The following is an 18,483-nucleotide window of genomic DNA, read 5'->3' on the forward strand; positions in this document are numbered from 1 at the left end:
ATTGACACAAATAAACGCATACTAATATTCAGTCAATCAAGCACATACTACGCTAATTACAGAAAGATCCGTGTATAACGCTACCATGGCTAAAACAGAAAACAATAGGAGCGGGATAAACGAATTATACCCTCCAGTAGGCCATGCAGAGGCCGCGATAGTGGTGGTGGCGGCAGTGTCCTCGGCGGCCTTCTTGTCGGCCTTAAGCTTCTCAGCGGTGGCACGTTGGGCCTCGATGGACATGGTGATGATGAAGACGACGCAGACGTAGGGTAGTGGATTGGAGGCAAGCAGTCGCGTAGTCTGTTGGGGAACGCAGTAATTTCAAAAAAATTCCTACGCACACACAAGATCATGGTGATGCATAGCAATGAGAGGGGAGAGTACCGTCTACGAACCCTCGTAGACCGTAAGCGGAAGCATTATGACAACGCGGTTGATGTAGTCGTACGTCTTCACGATCGCCCGATCTAGCACCGAAGGTACGACACCTCCGCGATCTGCACACGTTCAGCTCGGTGATGTCCCGCGAACTCACGATCCAGTAGAGCTTCGAGGGAGAGTTTTGTCAGCACGACGGCGTGATGATGGTGATGATGTTGCTACCGGAACAGGGCTTCGCCTAAGCACCGCTACGATATGACCGAGGTGGATTATGGTGGAGGGGGCCACCACACACGGCTAAAAGATCAATGATCAACTTGTGTGTCTATGGGGTGCCTCCCTCCCCTGTATATAAAGGAGTGGAGGAGGGGGAGGAGGCCGGCCTCCTAGGCGCGCCCCAAGGGGAGTCCTACTCCCACCGGGAGTAGGATTCCACCCCTTCCATGAGTAGGAGTAGGAGTGAAGGAAGGAGAAGAGGGGGGGAAGGAAAGGGGGACGCCGCCCCCTTCCTAGTCCAATTCGGACTAGAGGGGGAGGGAGTGCGCGGCCTGCCCTGGCCGCCCCTTCCTCTCACCACCAAGGCCCATGAGGCCCAATACACTCCCCGGGGGGTTCCGGTAACCCCCCAGCACTCCGGTATTCATCCAAACTTACTCGGAACCCTTCCGATGTCCAAACATAGTCATCCAATATATCAATCTTTATGTCTTGACCATTTCGAGACTCATCGTCATGTCCGTGATCAAATCCGGGACGCCGAACTATCTTCGGTACATCAAAACACATAAACTCGTAATACCGTCGTCACCAGACGTTAAGCGTGCGGACCCTATGGGTTCGAGAACTATGTAGACATGACCGAGACATGTCTCCGGTCAATAACCAATAGCGGAACCTGGATGCTCATATTGGCTCCTACATATTCTACGAAGATCTTTATTGGTCAAACCTCATAACGGTATACGTTGTCGTTGTTCCCTTTGTCACTGGTATGTTACTTGCCCAAGATTCGATCGACGGTATCTCAATACCTAGTTCAATCTCGTTACCGGCAAGTCTCTTGACTCGTTCCTTAATGCTACATCCCGTAACTAACTCATTGGCTACATTGCTTGCAAGGCTTATTGCGATGTACATTACCGAGAGGGCCCAGAGACACCTCTCCGACAATCGGAGTGACAAATCCTAATCTTGATCCATGCCAACTCAACAAACACCATCGGAGACACCTGTAGAGCACCTTTATAATCACCCAGTTACGTTGTGACGTTTGGTAGCACACAAAGTGTTCCTCCGGTATCCGGGAGTTGCATGATCTCATAGTCATAGGAACATGTATAGTTATGGAGAAAGCAATAGCAACAAACTAAACGATCATCGTGCTAAGCTAACGGATGGGTCAAGTCAATCACATCATTCTCTAATGATGTGATCCCGTTAATCAAATGACAACTCATGTCTATGGTTAGGAAACATAACCATCATTGATTCAACGAGCTAGTCAAATAGAGGCAAACTAGTGACACTATGTTTGTCTATGTATTCACACATGTACTAAGTTTCCGGTTAATACAATTCTAGCATGAATAATAAACATTTATCATGATATAAGAAAATATAAATAACAACTTTATTATTGCCTCTAGGGCATATTTCCTTCATAGTCGCTGCCCAAAAACCTATTCGCCCCTTTCCCGTACAAGAACCAGAAGGGCGGGATTTCAGAGACCTAGTCTCTCGTCGACCGTGTACGCGGCAGACGGGGTGGAGTCACCGGCGGCAGCAAAGGAACGATGGTGGGCGTGCGCGTGAGCAGATGTGCTATGTTTATGGCGGCTAGGGTTGGGAGACACCGCTCACAGAGACGTGGGCTCGACCCACGTCTGAGTCCATGACAGCCCACGACCCGACGTCTCAGATCATGGCCCAGCTCTCAGAAACTCTCCGTTAGTGACTGGCAAAAATAAGCGCGTAGGTGTGGGTTCGGCTCAATCCCGCAACCCGCGACGCGTCGTGATGAGGCAAGGCGGGCGGCGAAGGAGGAACACGCAAGGGCCTCTTCTATTCTCAAGCTTCAATAGCATGTAGAAGAGAAACCCTTATAAAGAGGTCCAACTCCTTCTCCACTAGCGGGGTGGGACTAAACTTCCCACTACACCTAGTGCCATATACCCACATGGACCCTTAGAGATTTTTCAGAAATTGCTATATGGTCCTAAAGCCCATCCCAAATTTCAGCAGTAACGCCGGCGACAACATGGACGTCGGCCCTGAGCTCACGGGTGCGGCGGCTAGCGCGGTTAGAGCAGGCGCGCGAGCTAGAGGGCGGGAAGGGAAGGAGGAGGAGCTCATGGGGGTGTAGCAGCTGGTCAATGGCTTCGGGGACGGCCGAAATGGGGTTCGGCGTGACGGCGGATCTCCCAGACATGCTGGCGCGGCATCCCGTCGATGGTGGCCACGTAAACAGAGCTCGACGGGCGGTGGATGCCCTCGGGGATGCTCGAAATTGAGCGCTGGAGAGAAAGAGGGACCAGAAGGGAGGGGAACGACAGAGGGGCTCGAGGGGGCCTTCCAGGCGAAGGGGAAGGGCACGGGGGAGACTGCTGCGTGGTAAGCACGAGGTGGACGCGGTGCGTGCACGGGCGACACGCAGGTCCTCCTACTGGCAGGAGGTACGAGACGCTAGCGAGGAGGTGGGCTGGGCCAGCTACCATATAGTAGGTTGTGAGTCAAGTCTTTCTCTCTGTTTTCTATTTTCTGTTTTCAATTAATTATTTTGCCATTGTTTGAAAATCAAAACAAAATTCAAACCAGTGCCAAAACTTTCTATGAATATTTATGTGACTTAGCTGGACCTTTCCAAATGCACATAAATATTTCAGAGACATTTGAAGATATATTCTAACAATAAGAATATAAATTCAAATTCAAATACAATAGTGATTTAAATTTCAAGGCCCGAAATATTTGGTAAAAATGTTCATCATTTTTGGTTGGGCACAAAACCTTTGCCAAACTATAAGCAACATTATTTAAGGTAATTTTGGAATCATTGAATGCATTTTCAGGATTTTTGCCCTTTATTTAAAATTTGGAGCCTTCAAATTTCCTCATTTCAAATTTCACTAAAATTAAATATGATGCATGATGCTCTTTGACGCAACTATTTACAAGCAACAATCTAGGGCTGTGACATCAGAATAGGTATCTCTAATATAACTTTTTCAGGTCCAAAATTTCAGTTGCCGTAATCTCCCTCTTCATATAAATCTTGTAATTTAAGAGAGAAAACATTAGAATGGTACTACAAGGTATTATATTTGTCAAAAAAATTATAAATAACAATAAAAAAACATAATGTAAAATGGATGCATCAGTTCCCATCAGCGACGACTTCACCCCAATGAATGCCTCGTCCAAATGAGCAAACATAGGGAGGACCAGGGCCGCGTTGGGGTGAAGGTGGAGTGTGTACTTGAAAATGCTCCAGAATAGCGCGAAGAAAGCTTGAGAAGGGCGGCACCAAACCCTTGACGAGAAAGACAACGAAAATCAAAGCGTCCGTGATGTCAACCTCCCTCGCGCTAGCCACCTTGAGCTTGGTCAGACCCCATTTATTATCTGCCCCACCCACGAAGTGTCAAACCTTGTCCAGCACCTCGGCGTTGATGATTCCTAGGAGGTGGAGGGCCCACGGCGGGGCCGCCGGTCGAGGCATTGTCACCTAGATCATTTTGTCACCATATCATTATCAACCATCTGTAAACAGAAAGGGATCTGTTTTGACGTCACAATTAGTTCACGAATACGAGACTCAAGTGCCCACCAAAAGCCTCACTATCTAAGCAAACACCATATTGTCCAATGGGTAGTGACAACAAACGTGAGTAGCGCATTGAGAGAACATTTCACATTTTCACAACAAGCCTGAACCACAACAAGCCTGAACCAGAATTCAACAATGTTATGACGGCACTCCCAGGAGTCTGACACCCCTCCTACTTCTTTGTTTTGTCATAAACCTCAATATATCTCTTCGGAACACCGTGATGTTCAACGAGGTGCTTTGCCAGGTTTTCAATGACTCCGCCTTGAATCAAGACCTCATGTTGCCCCTTTTTACCTGAAATGATAATGTGAATTGCAATGCATATACATATATCGGTTGCACACCTTCACAAACTTTTTCCCTATCAAGAAACAGGTGGACAAGGGTTGGGTACAAAGCAATAATACCTGGAAGCTCAGCTGTGGTGGTGCTGCAAGCAAATTTCTTTTGTAGTTCAGAAGCCAAGGAGTCAGCATCCAGCAAAAAGCATTCCAATCCAGAGACTCGGGTCATCTTCTTGTTCCCTTGCCTTCTTTCTGTCATGATTTGAACAGTGCGTATGGCGCCCTTACGAATGGCCACCTCATTTCCTCTAGCTACTCTATGATGAATTTGCATACGGTTAATAAATGTTGACCCTAAATCCTTCTTGTGGATCTCACTTGGGTATGCTGAACCCTTCTTCACAGCCCCTTTGTACAGAGCATCACATAATGTAGCATCCAGAATTACTTTGGCCTTATCTGTTTGCTTGACCAAATTTTCCTTCTCCACATACCTTCAATCATACGAGAATAAAATTAGTTGAAATGTCAGAAACTTGCAGTCTTCCCGCTTTACAAACATAGAACTTGTAGACTACGAGAATCAATTGCTGTACCAGAAACAAACCTGAAAACCACATCAGACGCCTCTGATGCACTGTAATACTTCCCTGTGTCAGCGTCAACAGCCAAAAATATGGGGTTGACATGCGAACTTGGCTTATAAATTTCATCCACTTCCAGTTGCTTTGTACTGCTGCCATCGGCAACAATGTTATCATGCTGTTCAACTGGCTCCTGTACCCTCTTATGATGTTTGAAGGCCGTGTAGTCTGGATGTTTGCGACTGATACTTATCAACATGACTTCCTTTTTATGCTTGTCCTCTTTCACTGAGATCTGTAAATTTAATGGGCATTAGATAATCTTGAGGAATTTAAAAACTGGATTAGTTCCAAACATGGGTAGTATGTACTGATAATTCGTAAATTAAACTTCATTTTGATACGATACCACATTACCACACATCAATGCATCATCATCATGACTCTTTCTAAATCTTACAAGTTCGCAAGTGAACTGTATAATATAGTAAGAAAGATTAATAAGCACACGACCTTCAATCACACATGCTCTATTCCAGATGTTAGGATGAGTGTAGCACTTTTGTACCAAGTTCGACAAAACCATGTGAACAAAACCTTTCACAGGTTCCAACTGTGCAAGGAGTTCACAACCAAGAGATAGGATACATCAGCTCTACTCGACTAAACGTGCTGAAAGACATGGAAGATGAATAAATCAAACCCTAGTGTGTAAGTTAACTTCTTAGGCCGCGTTTGGATCAGCGTTTCTCCTCGTTTCTGGCCGGTATAAAATATACAGAGCTCGTCCCGTCGTTTTGATTTCAGGCAGGAATCAAGTGTTGACCTGTAATTTACACTTGTAAAATAAATACAGGTGTAAAAACTTACACCCAATCCAAGCAGGGCCTTAGAAATCCTTAGGAACCCTGTCATGTACTCCCTCCGTTCCGAATTACTTGTCGCAGGTATGGATGTATCTAGATGTATTTTAGATCTAGATACATCCATTTCTGCGACGAGCAATTTGAAACGGAGGGAGTATCTGCTTACTTAAAGGGCTTAAATAGTTACTAGTTATCAGATACTCCCTCCGTCCGAAAATACTTGTCATCAAAGTGGACAAAAAGGGATGTATCTATAACTAAAATACATCTAGATACATCCTCTTTTATTCATTTTGATGACAAGTATTTCCGGACGGAGGGAGTACATGACAATCTAGCGAACAATAATGTATTCTCGACTATTTAATAGACTTCTAATTTACCATATAAATGAAAAAAGGACAGACCCAGTGCATAGAAGCTCCCACACAAGGTGGGGTCTGGGGAGGGATTATAGGAACCTAGTCTTACCCCTGCAAAGTGCAATGCAGAGAGGCTGGTTCGAACCCAGGACCTCTTAGCACAAGTGGGGAGGACTTCACCACTGCGCCAGGCCTGCCCTCTAATTTACCATAAATGAAGCTTAAAAGAAAAGCTTTGCCCAACTAGCTTACAAGGCCAGAAGAAGATTTTGACTGCAACCACTTGGATAGTTTTTTATGTGATGACTTCTTAATATCAAGGGTAACACCTGGAGGTCTGCATGGGAGAATGTGATTTGACCTACACAGAACAGTAAACAGAAGATGAACAAGATAATAGTTATGCATCATAAAAAAATGCAGGTTATAGGAGAGTTGGATATCTTGGTGAAGTCACCCTGCCAAATTATCATTTACTAGATGTAGAAGATCAGTACCAAGATCTATTTTCTCAAAGCAATGCCAATATTTACTGATGTAGATTAGCGTGAAACATGGTTTTGTTGACTATCAAAAGACTTGGTAATGAGACTCGGTATAAAGCTGTGTGAATAACTCATCTCAATCATATGACCGGGTGGAAAACAATTAGTGTCGCATGAACCTACTCAGAAGGGACAGAATAACAAATTGTTCATCAATGTGAAATTACTATATACACATACCACAATATACTTCCTGGCATGGGGAGGTCTTTATCTTTTATGTTCGTGTGTAATGCTTGCAGAAGGCATATGTCCAAGAGAGAGTCAATTTCTTCAGTAGACAAATGTTGATGTTCCTTCTCCTCGGTCTGTTCCTCGGTGGTTTTCTCTTGAGGCAAATTTAACTCGCTCACGCCAGCTGTTACATTCTCTATGGTTTCACTGTTAATGGCATGATCTTCAGTAAGACACTCCGAGACATCAACAGCTGCTTTGTCTTGCTTTCCTTCTGAAGGATCTTCGGAAGAGTCAATATGTTGAGAAGCGGAAGCAAAATTAGGATCTTCAATAACCATGTCATCATAAAATCCTTCATTTGGAACATAACGACCATCAGCAGAAGCCCTGCAATAATATTTAACAATTATTTATAGAAGTGAAGATGAACTCAGGTGTGCATTAATAGCATTTAACTTGCCATAACAAATCTTTATAGTAATGTGCAATCCGCAAAGCCTTGCCACGTAATCCTGCCTTTAGTGCTTCAGTATTGCTCATAGTTGTGGTCCCAACCTGTGTAGAGCGTGTAACAGAACCAGAAGTTGAACTTGTACATCTTTGGCAAGATTACTTAATAAAAACTACGAACCAAACTAGTGCAAGAGACCATGAGAAACTTACAGCAATTGGAGCAGGGTTACCAGGGACTTTAACTGACCATGGCTGGCCAGCTTGGAAAGAAGGTAATCCTTCTGGAGGTACGCTGATACCAGGAAACATAAGATCGGCGCCACCAAGAATGAAGTGTGAAACTTCACCACCCTTAAGTGTAAAAGCTGGCAACAGATAAGGAACCTTCCAGAGTGCATAAACTGCAACATTTTCACCAATTAAATAATGCTACAAAGTAGAGAATGAGGAATCCACTTATCTTGAGATCTAAAACACACAACAAGCTGTGATCACATTTTAGTCCAACCATAACTTTATCAACAAATTAAAGCACATTAAAGATGGATCCCACAGTTTGCAGCTCAGCTATCCCAAGCAGAAGCATAATATTTTCACCTATTTGATAAAAACAGAAAATTAAGCCATTCAAAACAATAAATAGACATATCAAAAGTTCCTCTTGCTGAAGTAATAGTCATACTAATTTAGGCGCATGTTGTCTTTGGCTTAGACACATATGCCCTCCTGTATTCTACAAAGTTCGGCTTGGCTTTCAACGTCAGTGCATTATTTGTTTCCCTACATCCCTACTATGGTACCCATACACTCTTGGAAAAAGCAACTTGCAGAATGATAGCACGTCAACAAGAATTACTACGTACCAATTTACCATTCCAGTCACTTTTCATGCAAGCTAGAGTGTGTAGTTAGTGGCGCATAAAATTAGAATTAATTGAAAACCAATAAATCAAACAAAGAGTTCAATTGGTTAGAAGCACATGAACTATAAAATTAAAGAATCAATTATTATAATAGTTAGAAAACAACAGACTGAGGACTACACTCATTGCTTGAAGCATTAGCATGTTTAGATTCTCTTCCTAAATTTTGTTTTATACATGCACAATCAAAATAAGAATTTCAAAAATTGCAATAACAAAAAGACACAACACAGTGGAAATGAGAAGGGTTAAGATTACTACTCCCTCCGTTCCAAAATAGATGACCCAACTTTGTACTAACTTTAGTACAAAGTTGGGTCATCTATTTTGGAACGGAGGGAGTAGATGAAAATAAATGTATTACTCTGCAATCTGGAAATAAAAATAACCTGTTGGAAACAGCTCATGGCCTCTTCCATCAATGTCGAATAGCATTGGCAGTTCGCCCTCTATGCCATAAACAAGAGTCCGGCTTGGGTACTTAGCGACTGTTATCTCAACCTATCCACAACGCAATATTTTCACAAAGTTATGAAGAAGATATAAATGCAACAAATAATAACTAAGTTTGAATGAAAAGATATATACAGTTCACTCTTCCGTAAACTGGCAACACCACAAAATATAAGGTAGATAATAATACAGTTGATAATAAACAATACAGGCCAGTTAGATAGATGGGCGGGGATGAATGCTGAAAATTCACAGCTATTGCATGTAAAAGTAGACCAGTCTATCTATTGTAAGTACAATTATATATTTGATGTAATATAACTTGAACCACTTGGCGAGCTAAAACCATGTAACATATTTTCAAGACTTAATACCTTTGGAGGAAGCATGTTATAGGGTTATACTGTTATTACTCCACATACTGATAAGAAAATTCATTACCTTTGGAGGAAGAATGGCATCCAGATCATCATCAGATGCTTGCGAAAACCTTTGCTTGGCGGTTCTTCTCAGCTTCTTTTTGTCAGCGCCTGACAAACGTTGTAGAGCTTTTGCATCAACATTCTTCTTGAACATGGTTTATGGGTTATCAAACAAGATTCCAGGCTGCAAAAAAAAAGCATCAAACAGGTCATCAAATGGAATATAGACCGGTAGAGCAGTACAGACATCCATCAAAAAGTCCTGCTGCATTCAAACTTCTGGGGGGGGAGCAGAACATAAGGAAACATGTAGCAGAATTCCAATTTCGTTGTACCCTATAATAGTCACAAGGGCTACATTACACAAATCATAACCCTCTTAGGACAATACCAGTTTATCATTCCAACCAGCCACAATCTGGAAAACCTCCATCTTCTTGGTTCGAAGGAAAATAAGCGAAATTGGCAAGCTCTCCACGCGAATAGAATAAGAGAAGTCAATTCCATTGCATCCCAAAACTTCGTACTTCCGGAACTACAAGGAAGCTATGGATTCACAGCGGAGAGACCACACCAATATCACCGACCCTATCCAATAACTCGGAAGAGGCGGCAGATTGTAACAATCGACTGAAAAGGAAAAAAAGGAGGGCAAACTTTTCACCGTTCGCCCAAGCAAGGGCGAATCGAGAGACTAAGAGTGATGGAGGAGATGAGCGAGGCGAGAGACAGAGAGACAGAGAGGGAGGAAGGCTTCGTTACCGGCGTCGAGGCGATCGGATTGGAGGAGCGCGGAGGCGGCGATAGGACTGGACGGATCGGGAAGCTTCCGGGGATGGAAACCTCTCACAAGTCCAAGGGCAAACCCTATCTGGCGCTCATCTGGGCCGGCCCATCTAGGTATTTTGTTGTGTGTAAAGCAGGCGCTGTAACAATCGCTAATTAAGGAGTACTCGTTGCAAAGAATACTTCACTTTCTCGGGTCGCGACAAGTGGCGTACATGCAGCGCGCCACTTGTCGCAATCTGGGAGTTTTCTCTTTTTTCATAGATCCATTTATTCAAAACGTTTTATCTCTTAAACCGTGCGTTCAAATCTCGAACTGTTTTCATCATTGGATTCCTCGCGTCGAGATCTTCAAAATTAGATCCCATGTTAATAGGTTTTGACAAACTTTTTTTCACGAAAAAAAAACCGGAGAAAAAAACCGGGCGAAAAAACCGAACCGGGAGCACGTTTTTTCCCTTTTCGAAAGAGGCACGCCCGTGCCTCTCACAAAATCACAACCGTGCCTCTCGTGGAAGCAAAACCATGACTCTCGTGGAAGGAAAAAAACAGAAAACGCGTTTTTTTCGTTTTCGAGAGGCACGACGGTGACTCTCGCAAAAGCACAACCGTGCCTCTCGCGGAAGCAAAACCATGATTCTCGTGAAAGGAAAAAAAATAGAAAACGTGTATTTTTTCCCTTTCCGAGAGGCACGGCCGTGACTTTCGCGTAAGCACAAGCATGCCTCTCGCGGAAGCAAAACGGTGACTCACGAAAGAAAAAAAAACAAAAAACGCGTTTTGTTTTTTCCTTTCCGAGAGGCACGGCCGTGACTCTCGCAAAAGCACAACCATGCCTCTCGCGGAAGAAAAAACCGTGACTCTCGCGAAAGAAAAAAACAGAGAACGCATTTTTTCGTTTTCAAAAGGCACGGCCATGACTCTCGATAAAGCACAACTGTGCCTCTCGCGGAAGAAAAACCGTGACTTTTGTGAAAGGAAAAAAAAGAAAACGCGTTTTTTCGCGCAAAATTTTTTTTTTCAAATTTTTTTTATCGAAAAGCTAAGAAAGATCGGGGAAAATCAAAATGTCGAAAAAACCCGGGAAAAAACCCGTTTAAAAAGCCGAAAACGCGTGTGGAAAAATAAAAAAATAAATTTCGAAGGGAGCGTCCAGAGCGCGACACGTGGCGAATGGCTGAGAGCGCGCCAAGTGGCGCTGATCGTTGTGAGGCTCCCGAAGTAGCGCTCGTTAACTAGTTGCTCCCTGGAACTGATTCGAACCCGCGACCTCCGGACTTAGAGCATCTCCAGACGCGTCCCCAACAAACCCTTTCCAGACATTTTTTTCGCGTCAGCGCAGAAAAATCGGCCCAGTCACGTCTCCAGGAGCCCGATTTTCGTCGGCCTGGGCCGAATTTAGCGCCGGCGGACTCAGGCCAAACCCGGCGCGTTGGGGACGCTCGGGGGCGCCGGGGCAAGCGATTTTGGCGTGAAAGAGCCGCGGGCCCGCCGCGTCAGCGACACCGCGCGTTGTCTTCCCCGAACGCCTGGGTTTTCCGCGGGGAATCAATGGCAAGGCTGCCGCCGGTCGGCCTTACCATTGATTCCTCACGGGCGGCGCGTCACGGGGCGGTGCGCCGATGCCCCCCCTTCCTCGCACGCATACACACGGGGCGACGCCGCTATATAAGCCGGTGGCCTCCCTCGCCTCTGGCCACACCAGCCACACCAGCCCTAGCCCGCCCTCCACCTTTCCCGAGAGCCGCCGCCGAGCCCTCCCTCTCCCGAGCGCCGCCGTCGAGCCCTCCCTCTCACTCCCTCCCTCCCTCTCCCGATGGCCGAGCGATTCCCCGGCGATGAGGCCGCAGCCAACGGCTTCGGCCGCTGCTCGCTCCGCGAACAGGAGTCTTGGCTCCTGTTCCAGGAGAACATCCCGGCGCCGTCGGACATGCGCGCAGGGCCAACGGGGTGGAGACTCGGCAACGGGGGAGTGCCCATTCCCCTGTTGCCTGACGCCGTGGCGAAACCGGGCTACTTCGCCGACGAGGTCGACGTCGTGCGCGCCTCCCTCACCGACGCCTAGCTCGCCCTCCCCGAGTACACCGCCGACAACATAGCGGCGTGGACGGCGTACTTCCAGCGCCGGCAGCAGCAGAGGATGGCGTCCACCAACGGCGCGCCGATGGTGGCTGGCCTGAAGAACAGCGAGGGACGTCACCTGTGGTGGGGTGTCCCCGGCCGCACCCTCGAGGGCGTTCTGACGTACCTCGAGGGCGGCAATGACCCGCCGTTGGCATACCCCCTTGCGAGGGCGGCTGCCACGGCCACGGCTCACCGCCGACGCAACGGGCAATGGTTGCCCAGGAGGTTCGGCGCCTCCTCTTCTTCTTCCTCCTCCTCCCGCTCTTTCTCACACTCGTCCGGTGCTTCGGCGCTGCTCGGCGTCAAGGTCGAGCCCGCGGCGGAGACGCTGCTCGGCCGGCGCACTCGCAGCATCGGCATCGTCATCAATGAGGGCGGCCGGCGCGCCTCCTCATCGGCTCCTCCGCGCTTCGTCAAGCCCAAGATGGAGCCGTACCTGGCGCCAGTGAAGACGGAGCCGGGCCTCCCCGCGGTGAAGACGGAGCACGGCGGCGACGTCGAGCTCGACGACGATGCGGCCCTAAAATGGGCGCGCGCAGACTCCCTGAAGATGGCGAGGGAGCGCCAGTGCGCCGCCCTGCGGCGATTCACGCAGCGCCGCCGAGGCCGCGACGAAGGAGGAATCGTCGTCATCGAGGATAGCAACGCCGCCGCCGCGCCGCCGCCACCAGCTCGCATAGGCGACGCCGGTCAGGGGTCCACCAGGGACGGCCGCGTCAAGGAGGAGAAGCCGGACGACGACGGCGGCGACTACTCCGCTTTTAGCCAGTTCTTTTTTAATTATACATATTATGTAATAAAAACCCGCTTTTTAATGTAATATATGCCGAACTTCGCCGAACTTTGAACTTTGCTATATTTTTTAATTTTTTTGAACGCGCCTGGGGACGGCCCTGGGGACGGCGGCTGGGGACCAACTCGCCCCCAGGCCGATTTTTTGCGCCGGCTCACCCCCAGGGGGCGATTTTAGGGGCCACCTGAGGGGCCAACGACTGAAGATGCTCTTCGAAACGCTGGTGTAACAACCACGCCACCATGCGAATAATAAAGGTAGGAGGTGTATCCGACCATAAAGTTTTTTAACATCAGTACAGACGCAAGCGCTCATATATACGCGCATACACTCACCCCTATGAACGCACACACGCACACCCTACCTCTATGTGCACCTCCGAGAGACTGAGCCGACATGTCATCTTGAACTTTATGAAGTCACCGTAGGCATCTCGTCGTCGACGGGAACGTCTCCTCCCACTGAAAGTGCATCGCCGGAAATCCTGAAATAAATCCAGAAATAATGCGAGCACCAGGACTTGAACCCTGATGGGCTGGGGATACAACTGTCCCTCTAACCATCCAACCACGGGTTGGTTCGCATCCGACCACAAAGTTGGTGGATTACTTCTTCCAAACCTAGCTAGCCCAGAGCATCTCCAACAGCCGCCGAACGCGCCACGCGCTAAAAACTACTTTGTCGCGCGTCCATCGTCTGGTTTGGCGCGGCGGGCAGCGCTGGCTCCAGCAGCCGTGCTAAAATGCAGCGCGCGCGACTCTCGCACAAACAACATATGCATTCCAAAACAAAAGCAAAAAGATCAAATACAAACAAAATAAATCAAAATAAATAGTTCAATTTCGTTATTACAACTCAAACATTTATCGTTCAATACAACAAATAGTGTAATAAACACAACAAATAGTTCAACAATACAATATCGAACACACAAATCATGATGCTATTTGTCGTCCATTCCATGCCACCACTCCTCAATGAGATCTTTCTGAAGATCATCATGCGCTGCGGGGCGTCGAATGGCATGATAGGAGGCAACAAAACGGGCCACCCTGTCAGCCCTCCGTCGCACTCGCACGGGATGTCTCAAGAGCTCATACTAAGAGTAGTCTACATCTTGTCCACGCTCATTTTTGATGATCATGTTATGCATGATCACACAAGCATGCATGATGTATCAAAGCATTTTTTGATCCCAAAATCTAGTCGGTCCTCTCACAATAGCAAGTTGGGATTGCACAATTCCAAAAGCTCTCTCCACATCTTTTCTAGCCGTCGACTGAGCATTGTGGAAATCAAGATTTTTCTTACCTTCCGTCTTTTTCAATGGCTTCACAAAGGTTTGTCACTTTGGGTAGATGCCATCCGCTAGATAATAGCCATGATTTGCTACAAACTGCACTGGTGGTAAATCACCATTTGCAATCTTATTCATCAACATTGATGTCATTCAAAGATCCAGACATTCCAAAGAATGCATGCCAAATCCAAGTCTCTTGATCGGCCACCGCTTCAAGGATTATAGTGGAACCCTTTTTTTGGCCGTGGAATTGCCCATGCCATGCCTTTGGACAATTTTTCCAACTCCAATGCATGCAATCTATTGAGCCAAGCATACCAGGAAAGCCGCGAGCTTTGTTCATCTCCAATAGCCTTGCAGCATCTTCAGCATTGGGAGATCTCAAATACTCCTGGCCAAACACTTGCACAATTCCGACTGTGAAGCGCTTGACACACATGATGGCTTGCCTCTCACCCATAGCCAAGTGATCATCAACTAAATCAGCCGGGATACCATATGCCAACATACGCAAAGCGGTCGTCACCTTCTGAAAGGTGCTATGCCCGAGCTCTCTGGCGGCATTCCTCCTTTGTTGAAAAAATCGGTCATGGCTCGCTAGTTTCTCTGCAATGCGCCTGAACAACTCGGTGCTCATCCTAAACCGGCGATGAAAATACGACTCGGGGTATATGTGGGATTCTCCGCAAAATAATGCCTGATCAATCTGTTGTGGGCATCGATCCTATCCCTCCAAATTTTCTGCCGGCCCATAACCGAACCACCGTGCTTCGGTTTTTTATTGATGTGCATGGCTAGGATCATTGCAAGATCCTCCTCCTCTTCCATATCAAATTCTTCTTCGGAAGAATCATACGAAGAACTCATCTACAATGTTCAATACTATGCTATAAAAACTACAATCAGCATGCACCAAATTCATGAAGTTTGAACAATACATACCTTGCAGGCGTTTTGTCGAACACCTTGCGGGCGCCGAGCGGTAGCGAGCGCCCGGGCGCTGTTCGTCAAAAGACGGACGCGCGCGAGGGGCGGCGGTGACTAGAGGGGGGCGGAGGAAGCCGCCGCGGCACGGGGATAGGCCGGGGAAGCGCCGGAACGGTCGCCGGGTGGCGCGGGCGGCGGCGGTGCCGCGGCTGGAAGGGGGTGAGTTGCGAGCGAGCGCGCGAGAGTCTAGCGCGCGGGAGCGGGCGCAGCAAATAAGCGACGCGATGGAGTTTCGGCCCGCGCGCTGAACTAGATATGCCGCGGGCGCGGTTTTTATGCGCCCGCTGGAGCCACTATACCGGTTGCGCGCGCTAAAATGGGCAATTTTGCAGCGGGGCGCTTGTTTGGCGCGGCTGTTGGAGATGCTCTCATGAGAAACCATGTTTGACTCCCTGTTACATTGTTCAACAAGTACCTTCCCGAAATTCAAAAGTATACTTCGACATTCATTAAGTATTGGTGTTGCAATCATTGAGTAACCCTCGTTCAAATTCAACGCCTCTACCACGGTCACATTATCAGTTTGCACAATTATCTTGGCACACCCAAGGCTCTGAATGAGCATTATCCCTTGACGCAACGCTTCTGATTCGGCCGAGACCACATCGGCTACATGTTCCACGCAAGCAGTTGCTGCAGCGACAAAACCTCCCAAGTGATCATGTACCACAGCTCCACATGAACTAGAGTTTTCCTCATCAGAAAAGGATGCGTCCACGTTAAGGATTTGGAATCCAGATGGTGGCTTCTTCCATTCATTCAAGCGATCATGTACCTCTAGCAGTCTTGCTGAGCGAACAAAGCTCGGGGATAAGGCGTGTAATGCCAAAACTGTGCGGTCAATTGTCTGCACATGTTCTCCCCTCACAACTTCTCTTCTTTGCCACCACAAGTACCAACACGTAGATGCAACTATCTCAGGAGTTTGAATGCAATCAGAGAAGGTGCACTGGTATTTATTTTCACACAACAGGAACTCAAGCACATTTGCACCTGATCGGTTGATGTCTACTACACAACCTTCTTCTTGTAGACGTTGTTGGGCCTCCAAGTGCAGAAGTTTGTAGGACAGTAGCAAATTGCCCTCAAGTGGGTGACCTAAGGTTTATCAATCCGTAGGAGGCGTAGGATGAAGATGGTCTCTCTCAAGCAACCCTGCAACCAAATAACAAAGAGTCTCTTGTGTCCCCAACACACCCAATACAATGGTAAATTGTATAGGTGCACTAGTTCGGCGAAGAGATGGTGAAACAAGTGGTATATGGATGGTAGATAATAGTTTTTGTAATCTGAAATAATAAAAACAGCAAGGTAGCAAGTGATAAAAGCGAGCGTAAACGGTATTGCAATGCTAGGAAACAAGGCCTAGGGTTCATACTTTCAGTAGTGTAAGTCCTCTCAACAATACTAACATAATTGGATCATAAAACTATCCCTCAACATGCAACAAAGAGTCACTCCAAAGTCACTAATAGTGGAGAATGAACGAAGTGAATATGGTAGGGTACGAAACCACCTCAAAGTTATTCTTTCCAATCAATCTGTTGGGCTATTCCTATAAGTGTCACAAACAGCCCTAGAGTTCGTACTAGAATAACACCTTAAGACACCAATCAACCAAAACCCTAATTTCACCTAGATACTCCAATGTCACCTCAAGTATCCGTGGGTATGATTATACGATATGCGTCACACAATCTCAGATTCATCTATTCAACCAACACATAGAACCTCAAAGAGTGCCCCAAAGTTCCTACCGGAGAATCACGACGAAAACATGTGCCAACCCCTATGCATAGGTTCATGGGCGGAACCCGCAAGTTGATCACCAAAACATACATCAAGTGAATCACGTGATATCTCATTGTCACCACAGATATCCACGGCAAGACATACATCAAGTGTTCTCAAATCTTTAAAGACTCAATCCGTTAAGATAACTCCAAAGGGGAAACTCAATTCATTACAAGAGAGAAGAGGGGGAGGAGAAACATAAGATCCAACTATAATAGCAAAGTTCGCGATACATCAAGATCGTGCCAAATCAAGAACACGAGAGAGAGAGAGAGAGATCAAACACATAGCTACTGGTACATACCCTCAGCCCTGAGGGAGAACTACTCCCTCCTCGTCATGGAGAGCACCGGGATGATGAAGATGGCCACTGGAGAAGGATTGCCCCTCCGGCAGGGTGCCGGAACGGGTCTAGATTGGTTTTTGGTGGCTACGGAGGCTTCTAGCAGCGAAACTCCCAATCTATTGTGCGTTCTGGAAGTTTTAGGGTATATAGACTTATATAGGCAGAAGAAGCACGTCGGGGGAGCCACGGGGGCCCCACGAGGCAGGGGGCGCGCCCTAGGGGGTGGGCGCGCCCCCCACCCTCGTGGGCAGCTCTCGTATCTTCTGACGTGGGGTCCAAGTCCATCAGGTGTGTTTCCTTCCAAAAATAACTTTTCTAGTTGATTTCGTTCCGTTTCGACTCCGTCTGATATTCCTTTTCTTCGAAACACTGAAATAGGCATAAAACAGCAAATCTGGGCTGGGCCTCCGGTTAATAGGTTAGTCCCAAAAATAATATAAAAGTGGATAATAAAGCCCAATATTGACCAAAACAGTAGATAATATAGCATGGAGCAATCAAAAAATATAGATACGTTGGAGACGTATCAAGCATCCCCAAGCTTAATTCCTGCTCGTCCTTGAGTAGGTAAATGATAAAAAAAGATAATTTTTGATGTGGAATGCTAGTTGGCATAATTTCAATGTAATTCTTCTTACTTGTGATATGAATATTCAGATCCGAAAGATTCAGGACAAAAGTTCATATTGACATAAAAATAATAATACTTCAAGCATACTAACAAAGCAATCATGTCTTCTCAAAATAACATGGCCAAAGAAAGTTATCCCTACAAAATCATATAGTCTGGCTATGCTCCATCTTCACCACACAAAATATTTAAATCATGCACAACCCCGATGACAAGCCAAGCAATTGTTTCATACTTTTGATGTTCTCAAACTTTTTCAATCTTCACGCAATACATGAGCGTGAGCCATTGACATAGCACTATAGGTGGAATAGAATGGTGGTTGTGGAGAAGACAAAAAGGGAGAAGATAGTCTCACATCAACTAGGCGTATCAACGGGCTATGGAGATGCCCATTAATAGATATCAATGTGAGTGAGTAGGGATTGCCATGCAACAGA

The 18,483-nt window shown here is 46.7% G+C and overlaps 1 protein-coding gene across 1 annotated transcript; it reads right to left on the reverse strand.

The window, feature by feature from the left end:
* Window positions 1-4,101: 4,101 nt before the first annotated feature.
* On the reverse strand, window positions 4,102-10,174 carry LOC119328665 (eukaryotic translation initiation factor 2D-like). Its single transcript, XM_037601649.1, has 10 exons — window positions 10,045-10,174; window positions 9,302-9,466; window positions 8,797-8,908; window positions 7,695-7,885; window positions 7,492-7,586; window positions 7,035-7,418; window positions 6,562-6,670; window positions 5,105-5,376; window positions 4,621-4,991; window positions 4,102-4,507 (listed from the first exon to the last, which is right to left on the reverse strand). The coding sequence occupies exons 2-10, from the start codon at window positions 9,434-9,436 to the stop codon at window positions 4,383-4,385; spliced, it is 1,794 nt and encodes a 597-aa protein (XP_037457546.1). The 5' UTR covers window positions 9,437-9,466; window positions 10,045-10,174; the 3' UTR covers window positions 4,102-4,382.
* Between the last annotated feature and the right edge of the window lie 8,309 nt (window positions 10,175-18,483).

The sequence above is a fragment of the Triticum dicoccoides genome, chromosome 7A, assembly GCF_002162155.2.
Source record: "Triticum dicoccoides isolate Atlit2015 ecotype Zavitan chromosome 7A, WEW_v2.0, whole genome shotgun sequence".
Lineage (NCBI taxonomy): Eukaryota > Viridiplantae > Streptophyta > Magnoliopsida > Poales > Poaceae > Triticum > Triticum dicoccoides.